This window comes from Cavenderia fasciculata (assembly GCF_000203815.1).
Source record: "Cavenderia fasciculata unplaced genomic scaffold Scf_EUAJFUG02HR96I-5, whole genome shotgun sequence".
Taxonomy (NCBI): domain Eukaryota; phylum Evosea; class Eumycetozoa; order Acytosteliales; family Cavenderiaceae; genus Cavenderia; species Cavenderia fasciculata.
The window spans coordinates 426,607-444,309 of NW_004457624.1; the positions used below are offsets into that span (position 1 = coordinate 426,607).

The window sequence follows — 17,703 nt, forward strand, 5'->3', positions numbered from 1 at the left end:
GAAAAATAATAAAGAAAGAACAAATTTGGTCAACAATAAATAAAAAATATATGTATGTATCAATTTTTGCAACAAATGAATCAACCACCGATTGTTCTCTTGGTAGGTTAGTTGTAAAAATAAAGTTTTTAAATTAAATGTTAATTTCCTCCTCCTCAAACTCAGAGAAGCAATTTTAAAAGAATAATAAAATAATAAAATAATAAAATAATAAAATAATAAAATAATAAAAAAAATATTTGGGGTGCAATATTTTCATCAATAATATGTTTGTTCAGGTTTTAGCACCCACACCACATATATAAATTGGTGATAACCGCGGTTATTAATATTGGTATTGCTGCTATTGTCGTTGTTTCACCAGTTAGCTCTTTACTTCAATAGATAGTAGCTGTGGCTAGCTAGGATAGTACACTTGAAATGAATCAATCCACTCTGTTGGTTGTTGTTGTTGGTCACCATCAATCAATCAATCCATCATCATCATTGCAATGATCAGTATTGATTAATCAATCAACATCACACATTAACTTGCAAGTTAAAGTACAACAATATAACAATGATGAATACTATTAGTAGTAGTAGTAGTAACCAGTTTCTAGTGATAACGATAGTGACACTACTACTTTGTTATATTTCGTTGTCGCATTCTCAACAAGTCCTTCCAGATGATGAACGTATGTACCTATAATACCTATAAAATGACACAAACTAAATAATGCTAACTGATCTCTTTTTTCACCCTTTATCTATAATATATCATAGTTGCATCAGCTATATTTCTTATAAGGTATGTGATATAAAGTGACACATTTGCAAAAGACAAGTTTGATTTTAACTTACTTATTCTCTCTCTCTTTCTTAATAACAATAATCTAGACAATATGGAATACCAAAACCAGAGAATCAGTCTCTATGTGAATCATATTCTGGTCCAAATATAAAAGCAAGATTTGTTTGTAATGACAGCAACACATTTGATGGAAAATACCATATTATTGAAATGTAAGAGAGAGAGATATAATATTTTAATTATTATAATTTAGAGATCTTCATTTCCTAATTATATTGACCCGTTTTAATAATATCCGAATCAAGTACTTTCACTTTAACAGGTATTCCAACTGGAAACCCCCCTTCTTTGGCCAAGTCATTCACAATGCCTGCTTTGAAACGTATCATTTTGCAGAGTGAAGGGGTTGCCAATCCGTCAATCAACCTCTTAGAGTTGCTCAAATCCGTTAAAAGTTTGGGTGAAATTAGATTGAGCTATGATCAATCGATCAGTTACATTCCAGGCGATTTTAATAATTTTCCTAATCTTACCTTGTTTTCATTATTCATGGATATGATGGCGATAAAAGATTCATACATTGTCCCTCATAACTTTTTAAACAACTCTATCAACCTTCAATCGATCACTGCTTCGTTCCCAGTTTCCTCGATTACCATTGATGACTCTCTCTACTTTCCCTCTCTCACTTATTATTATTTACACTCCAATTGTACCGCTGGATCGCATCATATCAATGTAACAGCTAAATCATTTCCAAACCTAGAGTCTTTGTATGTAGTAGTTTTTTAATATCATTTTACTATTTAATATTATTTTTATTATAATACCAATCAATATTTATCACAATTGTTATATATATATAGTTATATTACCTTAAATTCTGGATCAAATATCACTGCCCATTTGAATCAAGATGTCACCAAGATAAAGCAAATGTTTGTATTTGAAAAATATTATTTATCATGTGATTTTAATAATATAAATTAATATTAATTTGATTTGTTAAACAGAGAGTGTCTTGGACCTGGAGGATCCCTAAATTCTCAGTGCCATTTAAGTATAGGGAATCCATCCACTATAGAATCATTGTAAGTTAAATAGTTTAAACATACACACAATAGCATTCTTTATTAATATTCATACCTTTGATTATAAGGAGTATCAATGGACCCCAATCAACAGTATTACCAAACCCTAGTTCTAGTGTTGCTACACTATATTCAAACCTCATAGATTTATCAATGCAAGAAATGGGACTTACCTCTTTTTCATTTATCCAAGTTCCTCCACGATTGAATACACTGTATGATTATAATAATTATAGATAATATATCTCGAATTATATCCTAATTTATTACCTTTATTTCAAAGATATTTAGATGATAATAACATACCAAATTTATCAACAAATTTACCAAATACTTTAAGAACCTTGTCTATTTATAATAACTTCAACTTTAATGGTCCCATTACTGAATCATTCTGTGGAATAACTAGTTTGTACATCGGTAGTACGGCAGTTTCGTCATTTCCTGATTGTGTCTGGTGCTACAAAGGCCAGATATACAAGCTCCGCCCAATTTTAAATGTCCCAGTATTTATCTACTACTTTATTTAATCAATCAAATTGACTAGTGATGCTTATTAATTCTTTCTTTCGTTTCATCTCTACTAAATTTTTAAAAGTTACCGTTAGTAACAAAGATAATCTTTTAGTTACCAATAACAATATTGCTACTATTAAAGGTATGTATAATAATCAAATAATTTATCCAAGATATTTATTAATGATATTTTTTATAAATAACCTATACAAAGGTGACAACATTGGATATGGATCTACTCAATCAAATTATACTATTACACAGGCAATACCAAACCAAGAATTATCATTCGAATATACACAGGCAACACCAATACCAGTTATTCCAACTCCTGTCACAATCATTTTAGATCCGCAAATAGTACAAATGATGATGGTCAAGGGCGATATTAAAATTGGTCAACCAACTATTTTACAAATCAACCAAAACAACATCACAATCAAGTTTAATTTAGATTATAATCCATATTTTAATCACACAATAACCATTGATAATAGTACTGCTTGTACCAATTTAACAAATATTTACCCCTCTCAATTTGAATGTACAACACCACTTCTATCGAGTGGAGATCATCAATTAATAGTTTCAAACTCTTACATACAATCACAAGTACCCTTTACCATTAATTTACGGTCCCTTTGTCAACAATCAACCAATAATTGTTATGGTGGAAATGGTCAATGTAATGCTAATGGTCAATGTATTTGTTATAGTAATTCATTTTACAATAATTGTTCGAAACGTATGTAAACATATTATTATTGCTATTCTCATTTATCATATTCTAACTTTTATTTTTAGCATACCCAATTATTAGTTCAGGGCATTATATTTCAACAAACAACAAGTATGTTGAATTGAATGGTGATTTTGGACCATCAATATCCAACCAATCAAATATTATAGTCTTGATTAATAATACAATCAACTGTGTTGTTGAATCACTTTCACAATTCCAAATCAATTGTACAGTCGATCAACAACCATCATTTGGATTAGCTTCTGTTCAACTTCAATTGAATAATGATTTAAATACAACTGCAAGAAATATATTATATCTTCAATCACCACCATCTCGACCATCGCCATCACCAATATCAAAATCATCATGTGAAAAGAATACATCTAATTGTTATGGCCATGGATATTGTGATGATAATGGCAAATGTCAATGTCAACATGGTTATAGTGATATTGATAATTGTTTGTCAAAATGTATGTAATAGAAATAAATTAAAATAATTAATTCATTAATTTATAAATTTATTAATTTATTTTAATTATTTTAGATATCATTAATATGACGATTACACCCAATACAACAGATCCAACAGTATCATTTGACATTGATGGAACTGATTTTCTATTTGAAATGTTTTCCATTCAAGAATTAAATTTCGATAAAAATATTACGAAAGAATTATTTATATCCAATTACACTTGGAATGTCAATACAACAACCACCGATAATCACACTACTATTGTCAACTATCAATTGAATACTTTATCCTCCCCATCACCATTCAACAATTATTCAACATACCAACCAGCCCAAGTTCTATCAACTATATCATTCTCTACACAACCAAGAACAGTTGAATTTGGAGGACAACAACTATTGTTACATGCCAACTCTATCAAATTGCAAGTCAATATCAGCAAGTGGCAATATTCATCAAATTTATCAACACTTCGAGTTGTATTTAAAACATTGATCAATAATAATCAATCGATTAAATTTGATTGTATAGACAAAGATATCTCAACACTCAGTTTTGATTCATTGTCATCTTTGCAATATCTCAGAGTCCTCAAAGATGATATTGAATTCAAAGGTAGATTCATTGATGTTGCAATGTCTGATGGAAGAAGACCAACCTACTCACAAACTCAACACATATCATCAACACCAATCAACGATGAACAATCAATTGCAATGATTGGAATTGGATTTCCTCAATGTCAAGAGTGTGTACTAGATCCAGATTTTGCAGCATTGGTTATCAATCCAGACGGCTATGGTAAATGCGATTCAAAAGGATTCAGTAAATGGAAAATCATTGTAATTGCAGTTTGTGTATCACTTGTAATGATCACAACTGTATTGGTGATTGTCATTGCTTTTAAAAAGGCTGTGCAATTGAAATTTGCAAAGAGATTAAACAAGAGTTTTACAAATCTAAGTTACAGTTTAAATAATCTAAGCAACAGTTTTCATAATCTAAACAGAATTTTAAATCAAAGTGATACAAAAAAAGTTCCAACCCCAAAACAACCCTAGACACACACTAAATAAAATTAGGTATATGATCCCAACTCTGATTGCTATTTCTTCATATGGGTTATTCCCATGAAAATAATTGCATATGTGTGAAAGTCAAACAAATGTGCTGAAAAACTTCGTGGATGACTTTTGTAGTGTTGCCCCAGCACTATCTGATCTTATCTCCCATTGTTATTTCCATATATTTGGGTTATCCGTGGTTATTATCTATGTTAAGTACTCTCAGCTATTTGTTCATTTGAAATGAACCAATCTATCCCCTCTTGGTTGGTTAGTATCAATCATCAATGGTCCATACAACACAAGTTAAAAGTTCAACAACAATTAATGAATACTAGTAATAATAATAGTAGTAGTAACCAGTTTCGAGTGTTGACTATATTGACACTATTACTTTGTTGTCATTATCATATTTCATTATCGAATTCACAACAAGTCCTTCCAGATGATGAACGTATGTACAATATTCTATTCATACAATCTATCAATAGAAAATAGATAGATTAGCTAGATTGATACATCCATTTTAAACTAAATGCTACCATTGATTATTCACTCATCTAATAATATCTTAGTTGCATCAGCTATATTTCTAATTCGGTATGTATGGCATCATAATATTATTTAAAGAGTCTCACTAGTGAGGGTTATTAATCACTCTACTACTATTTTCCCTTTATTGTTATTGTTGTTGTATTTAATAGACAATATGGAATACCAAAACCAGAGAATCAGTCTCTATGTGAATCATATTCTGGATCAAAAATGGGTGCAAGATTTGTTTGTGATAGCAGCAACACGTTTGATGAAAAATATCATATTGTTGAAATGTATGAGAGAGAAAAGAGATAATATTATAATTTGGCTTCTTTTTTGGAAAAGAATATAATTATTAACCTTTAATTATTGAATCAAGTACTTTCACTTTAACAGGTATTCCATCTGGAAACCCCCCTTCTTTGGCCAAGTCATTCACAATGCCTGCTTTGCAATATATCGAATTACGGAGTGAAGAAGTTGCCAATCGGTCAATCAATATCTTAGAGTTGCTCAAATCTGTTAAAAGTTTGAATAGAATTATATTACAAGGGGATAGATCGATAAGCTACATTCCAGGCGATTTTAATAATTTTCCTAATCTTACCTCGTTTTCATTATTCTACGACAATAATCCTTTCGTCATACCTCATGCCTTTTTAAACAACTCTATCAGCCTTCGATCGATCACTGTTACGTTCTCAATTTTATCGATTACCATTGACGACTCTCTCTACTTTCCTTCTCTCATTGATTATTATTTTCAATCAAATTGTACCGCTGGATCACACCATATCAATATAACAGCTAAATCATTTCCAAACCTTGAGAGATTGTAAGTTTTCATTTCATTCAATAATTGAAAGAATATTGACTAATCATTGTTTAAAGTCTGGTTTTCGTTCTCTCAAGATCAAATATCACTGTCCATTTGAATAAAGATGTTATCAAGTTATGGAAAATGTAAGTATTTAAAATAAAATTGTGTTTTAAATTGGTTTTATTAATTTGATTTGGTAAACAGATACTGCGTCGTGACCTCGGAACTTGACTCTGAATGCCACTTAAGAATAGGATATCCATCCAGTATAGAATCATTGTAAGTTAAATAGATAAATAGTATGTACACGAATTAGCATTTCATTAGTATTCACTAGTTGTTGATTTATACCCAAAAAGGAGTATCAATGGACCCCAATCAACAGTATTCCCAACCCCTATTTCTAGTGCAGTTTCTTTGTATCCAAAGCTAATAGATTTATCAATGAAAGATATGGGACTTACCTCTTTTTCATTTATCCAGGCTCCTCAACGATTAAAAGATCTGTAAATTATAATAATAATAAACATATCGATTGATACTAATTTATTCCCTTTTTTCACTTTGAAAGATATTTAGATAATAATAACATACAAAATTTCTCAACAAATTTACCAAACACTTTAAGAACCTTGTCTATTTCTAATAACCTCAACTTTAATGGTGCCATTACTGATTCATTCTGTGGAATAACTAGTTTGAGAATCGGTAGTACTGCAATTTCATCACTTCCATCATGTGTTTGGTGTTACAAAGGTACATCCAGATATGATGTAATAACAGATTTACAGGCTCCACCCAATTTCCAATGTCCCGGTATTTATCCACAAAGTATTTAATCAATTGATGTGCTTGTAATACTAACTCATTTCTACCTTATTTTAAAGTCACCATTAATAACAAAGATAATCTTTTAGTTACCAATAACAATATCGCTACTATTAAAGGTATTTATAATAATCAAATATGTGAAACAAATCGAAAGGCGAGTATATCACTCATTTAATATAATTATATTTTTGATAATAGGTAACAACATCGGATATGGATCTTATGAATCAAATTATACTCTCAACCCAACAATATCAAACCAAGAATTATCATTCAAATATACACAAGCAACACCAATACCAGAGATTCCAACTCTAGTCACAATCAATTTAACTCCACATAAAGTACAGATGATGATTGTCAAGGATGATATTAATATTGGTGAACCAACTATTTTACAAATCAACCAAAACAACATCATTATCAAGTTTAATTTAGATTATAATCCATATTTTAATCACACAATAACCATTGATAATAGTATTGCTTGTACCAATGTAACAAATATTTACCCCTCTCAATTTGAATGTACAACACCTCTTCTATCGAGTGGAGATCATCAATTAATAGTTTCAAACTCTTACATACAATCACAAGTCCCATTCACCATAAATTCACAGTATCTCTGTCAACAATCAACCAATAATTGTTATGGAAATGGAAAATGTACTATTGATGGTATATGTATATGTAATAGTAAATTATTTTATAATAATTGTTCAAAACGTATGTATTATATAATTTTTATCTATATGTATGATTCAATATCACTAATTAATTTTTAGCATATCCAATTATTAGTTCAGGAAATTATAATTCAACAAACAACAAACATGTTGAATTGAATGGTGATTTTGGCCCTTCAATATCCAACCATTCAAATGTATCAGTCAGCATTAACAATTCAATCAGCTGCGTTGTTGAATCACTTTCACAATTCCAAATCAATTGTACAATCGATCAACAACCATCATTTGGATTGGCTTCTGTTCAACTTCAATTGAATAATGATTTAAATACAACTGCAAGAAATATATTATATCTTCAATCACCACCATCACAACCTTCGCCATCACCAATATCAAAATTAGAATGTGAAAAGAATACATCTAATTGTTATGGCCATGGATATTGTGATGATAGTGGCAAATGTAAATGTCAACATGGTTATAGTGGTATTGATAATTGTTTGGCCAAATGTATGTATAAATTAAATATTTATTTAATCTTATTTATTAATTATCAATTTTTTAGACATTGACGCAATAATCATACCAAATACAACAGATCCAACAGTATCATTTGACATTGAAGGAACTGATTTTCTATTTGAATTATTTTCCATCCAAGAATTGAATTTCGATAAGAATATTACGAAAGAATTATTTATATCCAATTACACTTGGAATGTCAATAAAACAACCACCAATAATCACACTACTAATGTCAACTATCAATTGAATACTTTATCCTCCCCATCATCATTCAACAATTATTCAACATACCAACCAGCCCAAGTTCTATCAACTATATCATTCTCTACACAACCAAGAACAGTTGAATTTGGAGGACAACAACTTTTGTTACATGCCAACTCTATCAAACTACAAGTCAATATCAGCAAGTGGCAATTTTCATCAAATTTATCAACACTTCGAGTTGTATTCAAAACATTGATCAATAATAATCAATCGATTGAATATGATTGCACAGACAAAGATATCTCAACACTCAGTTTTGATTCATTATCATAGTTACAATATCTCAGAGTAGTCAAAGATGATATCCAATTCAACGGTCGATTCATTGATGTTGCATTGTCTGATGGAAGACCAACCTATTCACCAACCCAACTATTGCCATCAACTCGAATCAATGATGAACAATCAATTGCAATGATTGGAATTGGATTCCCTCAATGTCAAGAGTGTGTACTAGATCCAGATTTTGCAGCATTGGTTATCAATCCAGACGGCTATGGTAAATGCGATTCAATAGGATTCGGTAAATGGAAAATCATTGTAATTGCAGTTTGTGTATCACTTGTAATGATCACAACTGTATTGGTGATTGTCATTGCTTTTAAAAAGGCTGTTCAATTGAAATTTGCAAAGAGATTAAACAAGAGTTTTACAAATCTAAGTTACAGTTTAAATAATCTAAGCAACAGTTTTCATAATCTAAACAGAATTTTAAATCAAAGTGATACAAAAATAAGCACTCAACAAGAACAAGAAATCAACACTAATTCAATCCAAAACAAAATATCAGATTGGGTAAAGAAGAAAGCTCACAAATAAATAATTAACTAAAACTAAGTTTACATTGAAAAATAAATAAATAAATAACCATTTATTGATCAATTAGTTAAAAAAGGATTGGGGGTTTTAAAATGTTATAAGGGGATCCCTTCAAGTTGAGGGATTTGAAAACTCTTTTTTGGTGCCAAAAGAATTAAAGTAGTACTATTGGCATTTTAAAATGATTGCGATTTCTATTTACATTATTCTAGAATGAACAAAAGGATAAATCTATTTGTTCTTCTTATTTTGTTTGAATGGATGGATGGATTGGAGAGTGGGGTATATTATATATTATATACAATATTTACATAATGAATTATATAAAATTAAATAAATAAATGATTTTTTTTGTTTGAAAAATCAAATAAATAAATTTAAATATATGTATAATGTCTGTACAAAACAAAATGGCAGTAGTTGAATGTGAATCATTGGAAATAAATAATTATATATACACAATATTAAATATATAAATATATATATAAATATATAAATATATAAATAGATATAAATATTTTAAAAAATAATTATTATCTTGAAAAAGATAATTGTTTTGGTAATTCTGTTGTTGCACTATTTACAGTAGGATTGCCAATAATGTGATTGGATTGGGAGGAGAATAGTGGATGTGTTGATCCCGATTCATGTGTATTATTGTTGTTGTTGAATCTTAGTTGGTAGAGACGATTAGAATCGATAAAGTCGGTTCCAAACTCTTTGCTGAAATTTTCCAACATGATAGGGACTATTTCGCCTATCGACAAATTATGATTCAAAGTTTGATTCCAAACCGATGTGATATTACAACCACGGCCATTATGTGTAGACTTTGGTGACAATGTTGATGGTTCTTCAACTGCACTCTCAAGATACTTGTAATAAGTTAAATTTGGATTAATATTTAATGAAAACCCTGGAATATTCATTGAACTAAAATAAAAAATAAGAAACAAATTAATAACTATATATATATATATATTTGTTTGTTTTTGAATTTAAATACATACTTTGATAAAACATTAAAATCACCAATTTTTTCTTTAAAATCCTTTCCAACATAGATTCCATCATTTTGTAATTGACTTTCAATTCCTATCCATGAAAGAGTTCTTTGAATGACTCTAAAGATTGAAGAAACCATTTCTTCAGATGAAACATTTTTGTTCTGGGTATTATGATTATCAGCATTATTGTCAAATACCATTGGATAGATGCTTAGCTGTCCTGGACCATGCCAAACAATTCCATCAGTTCTCTTGGAGACTGATTTGAATTCAATACCCAAGTGTTCAAGTTTACTCTTTACTTTGGGGTCAAACATTTTAGAATTGTTTTCGGCATATGTGAATACGGGTGAAGAGTGTTCGACCAAGAGGAGTGTGTTTTTCTTTTCATCGTTGAGGTTATTGATGACCGATGTCGACGATGGGAAAAGACTATGAACGTTTTGGAGTGATTGTTGCACATCTAGACATCGATTATAACTCATTCTTCCCAAGTTTCTAACAAATACTTTTTTACATAATGTTCCAGCTATAACAGACAGACAGACAGAAAATACTATAAGTAAATAATATATTTCCATCATTAAACTTTATAAACTTACCCATTTTTTAATAGATATCTATATTATTATTATTATTATTATTATAAACTTGTGATTAAAGTTAGGTAGGATCAACAACTTGGAGATAGAGTAAGCTATAGTTATATAAATATAATTATATTATAATAGAGTTTATTCAAAATAGTATAAATAAATAATTAAAATTAAAATGAATTAGTTGATTGATTGAGATATATAACATGGGTTGATCAAGTCAAGTCAAGTTCACAGCAAGCAACAATAGCTAAATCATTCATACAGCACATACCCCTCTCTTTTGACCCGTTTGATTGGGTGGGTACTGAAGGGTTAAATGTGGTGTGGTCAAAGGGTGGTGGGAAGGGGGATGACAGAGAGAGAGAGAGTGAAGAGTAAATGATATGTATGGGTTGGATGACATGCATGCAATAATAATAATATGGTAATGATGATGATGATGATGATTGATTCTGTTGATGATGAGATGCAATTAAAAAAGGAGGGATGAACAGAGAGAGTGACAAACAATCTTTTTTAACAACGATGCAACCTACTACACACATACACAAATACTATTGGCAAAAGGCAACAGACAATAGTGAATGAAACAAATAATAATAATAATAGCAAGGTGGAGGAGGATGATTATTATTTGTGTGATAGTTGTACATACCAATAACCGCAACTAAAAAGCAATGAATGAATGAATGAAATAGAATATAACAAACAAATGAGATGGATGGATGAATGTTTGGATGTTTGAACAAACTCCACTGCTCTTTTGTCTTTGTGCAGCTAGTTCATCCATCCATCCATCTTCGTGTGATTTTTGCTTTGCATCAATAATAATAATATTTATTTATTAACTATTACCACTTTAGACACACTAGAAAAAGATATTTTTTGGTTTCCTTTTTCAGCTTGACATTACACCCCCCCTCAATCCCTTTACAGATAATATCATCTTGGATGAATGGATGGATGGGGGTGGTTCGTATCAAAGTAGGGGGGTGTGTAGTTGTAGTTGTTGTTCATGACAATAATTGAATACATTCAAAAAGGGGCTTATTATTATTATTATTAAACAAGTGGATTGGATGCTTTTTATCAACTTTGAAAGCTCCATTTTACTCGTCACCGATATCGATGTCGGTGGGTGGATGGATGGATGGATGGTATAAACGATAAGTAAGTCAAAATACAATATTTATAATTGAATCGAATCTCGATTATTTTAATTTAAATTGTAAAAGTCCTAAAGCTAAACTAAACAAACTGCTAGCAGACTATTAGCATAGTGGATAGGAGAGGATGCAATAATACAATTAAAAATAATAATTTATCGTCCCTCCCTCTCTTTCTCCTCTTTCACCTCCTCCTCAATTCCAGAATAGGAAAACTTTTATTTTGGAAAGAATACTAGAAATTCCTCAACTGCCAATCATTTCTCTCTTTTAATGTATTTTCAACTAAAACCTTCCCTCCCTCCTCTATCCCCTTAAAATGATACAATTTTTTAGTTTAATTTCCTTTTGATAAAATCAATTCTAATTTGATTGATAATTGTCTCGATCGATTCATCTTGAGATGATTCGAACTTCAAATTTTTGAATAATAAATAGGGGGGTCCAACCCTAAAAATATGAAATGAAAGTTCCCATTGAGAGATGAAAGTGTTCATTTTGTAGCCATCAAGATAGATAGATAGAGATATGATGAGGAACAAACAATCATCCATATTGTTGTTGTTGTTATCAATCATCATTCTTTTATCTATTGTAACATTCTCAAATGGTGATAGTAATAATAATAATGCTGCAGCGACATCTAATAACAACAATGAAAGATCATCGTCATCAAAGATTAAAAGAGATTGTTCAACACCTTTATCGAATCGAGTAAGAGAGATATTAAATCATGTGGTCTATTCATTTGTAGATTACAACGAATACAAGTTACCAAGTACATGTGTGTTTAACAAGAATCTCGATATGTTGGCTGTATTTCAATCACTAAAGTTTCTACAAAACGATCATCAATATCGATGCAAGAGTTGTTCAAAACAATTTAAAAGTGAAGATTATATTGATCAACATTTAAAGAATAATCATGCTGATCTTATACCTTCTGTAAGTAGAAATAGAGTAGTAGTTCTCTTCACTTACTTATTCGTTTATTTATTTATTTAGAATGCAACTATATGTTTAGGAGATTATTGTGAAATGTTAAATTGTAATAATGATTATATAATCTCTTGTGATGAGAGAAAGATGGAAAAGTTAAAGTATGCATGTCAAGGTATCATGTATAATTGTTTCCCACCTTCAGTCAACAAAAACTACAACAAACATTTCAATGCGTTGATATGCGACAAACTGACTTGCAAGGGTGGATCATCGACCACTGGACAAGATGGAATCATAAGAGATGCCGATATTGAAGAGAAACAACATCAATGGAGTTTAATGAAATACCTCTCTGCATTGGTCATCCTTGTCATCCTAATTATATTTTATTTAATTTTATGGTTCTTTAAAAAGTAAATCTAATATCAATCAACCGATCAATCAACCGATATCACTACACCATCCATTTATTAATAATGTTATTATTTATATTTATTAAATTAATTTTTAGAGAAACAAGACATCAAAAAGATTTACCAAGTAGTTTCTTGGCAAATAGACGTAGAAAACATTTACTTAAAGAATTGGAGAAAAAGAATTTCTGACATACCCCCATTGCATTTTAAAATGTATCCAAAGATTAATCAATCGAATATAAGATGGATATGACACATTGTTGGGTAATGGAGGGTTAGGTTAGGTTCCAAATGTCCAACCATGTTAAATAGAACCAAACAAAGCCTGCGATAATAATAATATATATCCAATACATTTACCCTCCTGTGACACTTGGACCAAAAATCATTGTCTGGATAAATAAATTAGTTTCGAAAAACTAATTATCGGTATGAATATTGTATACCTTTAAAGAATTTATATCTATAATTGAATATAAATAATTTAATCAATTGAACCTCATACTGCTAATTAATGCCAATGGTGACCATTCGTTTATATATTTGAATCTTGAGAAGATCGAATCTTTGAAAAACCGTCAAAACAGCGTTGATGTCAACTCCGCAGCAGACATGGAGAGTTTCCACACCGTTATGAGAAAATAGGGGCCAAAATTGTAATGAAAACAATGAAAGAACGTTAAAATACGCAACTTCTTTGTTTGCACCCTTTTGTATTGTTTTATTTTAAGTATTATTATTACTTCTTCTTATCTTTATCTATTCATAATACACGGGCGGGCTTAATTTAGATAGATATATATCTATCTTTTTAATTTATTTATTTACTGTACATTCAACAAACTAGCAACAAGACAGACATACAACAAGACAGAAGAGAAGCAGATTTACGTGTGTGTGTGTGTAAAATAATGTAAGTGTAAAACCGACACATTGTTTTTGTTTACAACAACATTGCAATGCGACCAAAGAGGAAAGGAGAGGAGAGGGGGGTACAACATTGTAATTACTATATATCATCACAAAAGAAAAGACTGATAAAAGATAGAGATAAGATAAGATAGAGGTTTAGACAAGGTCAAAAGTTAGGTAGTCTCATTGTTGTTTTAGTATTATAAGCAAAAGGGCAACTCTCCACATCTTTCGTCTCGTAAACCAAAGAACCAATCTAAAAAAAGTATATTATAATAAACAAAACAAAATGGGTTATCTTTGCGCAAAGATCGACAACACATTGTTCACTTTCTCGAAAAGATATTGTCTCGATAGATATTTTCAGAGATTATCATTTCATTTATCATATCATCTGTCTATCTTGTTGTCCATTGTTCTAATAATTCATAGTAAATATTAATATAGATCAATCATATAAATAACAGATAGTCAAAAGAAGAATGGTATCAATACCAAAACCAAGATTACCAACAAGAGAAGAGATTAGGAAATATTGGGTAAACGATGGACCAAAAGCATTAATTATCATTCTCTTTGTTGCTGCCAATATAGCTTTATTCCTTTATAAATTCATTGGTATGTTACATACATTGTACAAAATGACAATCAATCAATCAATGATGTCGATAAGAACAACACATGAGATGATTAACATTCATTGTTTGTCTTTATCTATTTTTAGAATATAGATATGAAAGAAGTTTAGTTTTTGATATTTTAGGATATGGTGTACCAGTAGCAAGAGGTAGTGCAATGATGTTAAAATTCAACTCTGCCATGATTCTCATTCCAGTGTTGCGTAACTTTCTTTCTTTTCTCAGAGGAACTTTCCTCAACAACTATGTACCATTTGACAAAAACATCATTTTCCATAGATATATTGCATGGGTTATTTGTCTTGCTACTTTTGTTCATGTGTATGCAAAACAAACACTTTTAATAATAATATAAGATAACTCTAACTTATACTTTTTATTTATTTATTTTTAGAATGGCACATTTCCGTAATTTCCATGTACAATCAACAACTGATTTAGCAGATTTAAAATTAATAGGTATTCAAGAGGTGCCAACTACTTGGGGATTGGCATTTAGAACATTGGCAGGTTGGACCGGTCATGTTTTGTGTGTTGCCATGGTACTCATGTTCACCTCTGCCATCGAGTCGATCCGTCGACCAATGTTTGAAATCTTTTGGTTCACTCATCACTTGTTTATCGTCTATTTTGGTTTGCTTGCCGTTCACGGTCTCAGAGGTACATTGGAAACATCTACCACTTGGATGTGGATCATTGGACCATGCGTATTATACATTCTAGAAAGAATCATTAGACTTGCAAGATCAAAACAAACAACAATGTTAATTATGGTAAGAAGAAGAAGAAGAATATATTTAAAAGAATGGTATATTTATTAATCAATTTATTTATTTATTTATTATTTATTTTTAATTTAGGCAAAACAACATCCATCAAGAACTATTGAATTACGTATGAAGACTGAAAGATTTAAATACAAACCTGGACAATACTTGTTTTTGAATTGTCCAACGATTGCTAGAAATGAATGGCATCCATTTACGATTACGTCGGCACCAGAAGAAGATTTTGTGTCGTGTCATATCAATGTTGTTGGCAATTGGACTGGAAAATTGTCGACATTGTTGAACCCAGACAAGAGATTGGGAGTGGTGCAAGAAAACCTTTTGAACTCACCCGATGGCAAACCAATCCTCAGAATCGACGGACCATTTGGTGCGGCCTCTGAAGAGGTGTTCAAGTACAAGACGGTCATGTTGATTGGTGCCGGTATCGGTGTCACTCCATTTGCCTCGATTCTCAAACACATCAAATTCCAATTGTCCAAGGCCTACTCGACCACAGGCAACACGATCGAAAAGGTACATTTCTTTTGGATCTGTCGTGACCGTTCCTCGTTTGAATGGTTCTCTGGTATCATTGGTGCCCTTGAAATGGACAATGTCAACAATTTCCTCGAGATTCATCCATACTTGACCGGCGCCCTTTCAGCACAGGAAGTCCGTGATGTCATGTATGCCGGTGGCGATGAAGAGGCTCGTGACCAAATCACAGGTTTCTCGGCACCCACTCAATTTGGTCGTCCCAAGTGGACAGAGATTTTTGCCGATTTTTCTCAGCGTTATGCTGGTCGTGATGTAGGAGTCTTTTTCTGTGGACCAAAGGTTTTATCAAAAGATCTTTATAAACATTGTCGTAAATTTACTCAAACTACTTCTTGTAGATATCATTATAATAAGGAAAATTTCTAAACCAAAAAGTAAAAAAAAAAAAAGAAAAAAAAGTAATAATAATAAATTGTATTTTCTTCAACAAAAAAAAACAATAATAATTTAATAATAGAATATTCTATTCTATAAATTTTATTCTATTTATATATATATATATCTTGAAAACAAAGAAAACTATTTGATAAATTCTATTTTAAAATTAAATATTTAATTAATTAATATTAATTTTAATTGGTGATTGTTTATCATTTGATTTTGGGAGAGTAAGGATTAAAAGACCATCTTTGAATGATGCTGATATTTTGGAGGGATCAACATTTTGTGGAATGATAACATTTCTAGAAAATAATCCACTTGAAACTGATTCTTTGATAATATATTTAAATGTTGATGGTGAAGATACAAGATGTAGTGGCATTTCAGTTGAAACTTGAACTTGGTTGTTGTTTGAAGAGGAAGATGAAGATAATTCTAATGAATTGGAATGATCAATATTGTTGTTGATGTTGGTAGTAGTAGTAGAGGTTGTTGAACTAGTAATTAAAGTTGGTTCATTTGATTCTAATGATGGTGAATTTGATGGTTCAGTGATTACACTAGATTCTTCTGTACTTGTGGTATCACTTGAATTGGCACTGGAAATAAGTAATTGATCGATAATGGTTGATGTTTCGGTGGTACTAGTTTCTAAAATGGCATCTTCTTCATTGAATATTTCAGATTCTTCATCACCTTCTGATAATAAATGAGATGATTCATCATTGATTGGTGATGGTGATTGTTGAGGAGAGACCGGAACTTGGTGGTTCTTGACCGGTGACAACTCTTCGACGAGTTCTGGATGGATTGGAGTTGGTTCCAAGTCTTCGAGAGATGGGTAGAGACCTTCTGGTTGTTGCTTGAAACTTTCCTTTTTGTGAATTGTGATACAAAGGTTTTCACCATAGACATAGGCACTGACACCCTCCTTTTTGACACCAGCAATCTCCACCTTGACCAAGTAGAATTGGTCATTCTCCAAGAGGTCAAATGGGGGGTTGTATGGGTTTCTAATGAAACACTTGGGAACTGGAATTTCTTTTGCCATTGAATACATAGTTGTAATAATAGAATAGAGTGATTTTAAAATCCAAGGAATTATTAAAACGATTGAATATAATATAGCAAAGAATATA

The 17,703-nt window shown here is 30.8% G+C and overlaps 6 protein-coding genes across 6 annotated transcripts; 4 read left to right on the forward strand and 2 right to left on the reverse strand.

The window, feature by feature from the left end:
• Positions 1 to 50: 50 nt before the first annotated feature.
• DFA_11180 (uncharacterized protein) lies at positions 51 to 4,684 on the forward strand (the record flags this gene model as incomplete). Its single annotated transcript, XM_004350073.1, has 11 exons — positions 51 to 102; positions 766 to 790; positions 880 to 1,005; positions 1,099 to 1,566; positions 1,660 to 1,731; positions 1,860 to 1,884; positions 2,121 to 2,334; positions 2,483 to 2,542; positions 2,615 to 3,145; positions 3,205 to 3,618; positions 3,693 to 4,684. The coding sequence occupies 11 exons, from the start codon at positions 51 to 53 to the stop codon at positions 4,682 to 4,684; spliced, it is 2,979 nt and encodes a 992-aa protein (XP_004350123.1).
• A 246-nt stretch (positions 4,685 to 4,930) lies between these two features.
• Positions 4,931 to 9,175, forward strand: DFA_11181 (uncharacterized protein; the record flags this gene model as incomplete). The annotated part of the gene is made up of 12 exons (XM_004350074.1): positions 4,931 to 5,141; positions 5,263 to 5,287; positions 5,392 to 5,517; positions 5,604 to 6,059; positions 6,116 to 6,187; positions 6,249 to 6,323; positions 6,616 to 6,875; positions 6,932 to 6,991; positions 7,074 to 7,553; positions 7,661 to 8,074; positions 8,130 to 8,536; positions 8,630 to 9,175. 12 exons carry the CDS (start codon positions 4,931 to 4,933, stop codon positions 9,173 to 9,175), a joined length of 3,132 nt encoding a protein of 1,043 aa, XP_004350124.1.
• Positions 9,176 to 9,708: 533 nt separating this feature from the next.
• On the reverse strand, positions 9,709 to 10,788 carry DFA_11182 (uncharacterized protein; the record flags this gene model as incomplete). The annotated part of the gene is made up of 3 exons (XM_004350075.1): positions 9,709 to 10,108; positions 10,186 to 10,738; positions 10,785 to 10,788. 3 exons carry the CDS (start codon positions 10,786 to 10,788, stop codon positions 9,709 to 9,711), a joined length of 957 nt encoding a protein of 318 aa, XP_004350125.1.
• Positions 10,789 to 11,493: 705 nt separating this feature from the next.
• DFA_11183 (uncharacterized protein) lies at positions 11,494 to 13,494 on the forward strand (the record flags this gene model as incomplete). The annotated part of the gene is made up of 6 exons (XM_004350076.1): positions 11,494 to 11,512; positions 11,853 to 11,938; positions 12,179 to 12,222; positions 12,565 to 12,892; positions 12,953 to 13,302; positions 13,401 to 13,494. The coding sequence occupies 6 exons, from the start codon at positions 11,494 to 11,496 to the stop codon at positions 13,492 to 13,494; spliced, it is 921 nt and encodes a 306-aa protein (XP_004350126.1).
• Positions 13,495 to 14,699: 1,205 nt separating this feature from the next.
• noxA (superoxide-generating NADPH oxidase flavocytochrome) lies at positions 14,700 to 16,549 on the forward strand (the record flags this gene model as incomplete). Its single annotated transcript, XM_004350077.1, has 4 exons — positions 14,700 to 14,835; positions 14,942 to 15,176; positions 15,250 to 15,628; positions 15,716 to 16,549. The coding sequence occupies 4 exons, from the start codon at positions 14,700 to 14,702 to the stop codon at positions 16,547 to 16,549; spliced, it is 1,584 nt and encodes a 527-aa protein (XP_004350127.1).
• A 190-nt stretch (positions 16,550 to 16,739) lies between these two features.
• DFA_11185 (uncharacterized protein) lies at positions 16,740 to 17,615 on the reverse strand (the record flags this gene model as incomplete). The annotated part of the gene is made up of 1 exon (XM_004350078.1): positions 16,740 to 17,615. One exon carries the CDS (start codon positions 17,613 to 17,615, stop codon positions 16,740 to 16,742), a length of 876 nt encoding a protein of 291 aa, XP_004350128.1.
• Between the last annotated feature and the right edge of the window lie 88 nt (positions 17,616 to 17,703).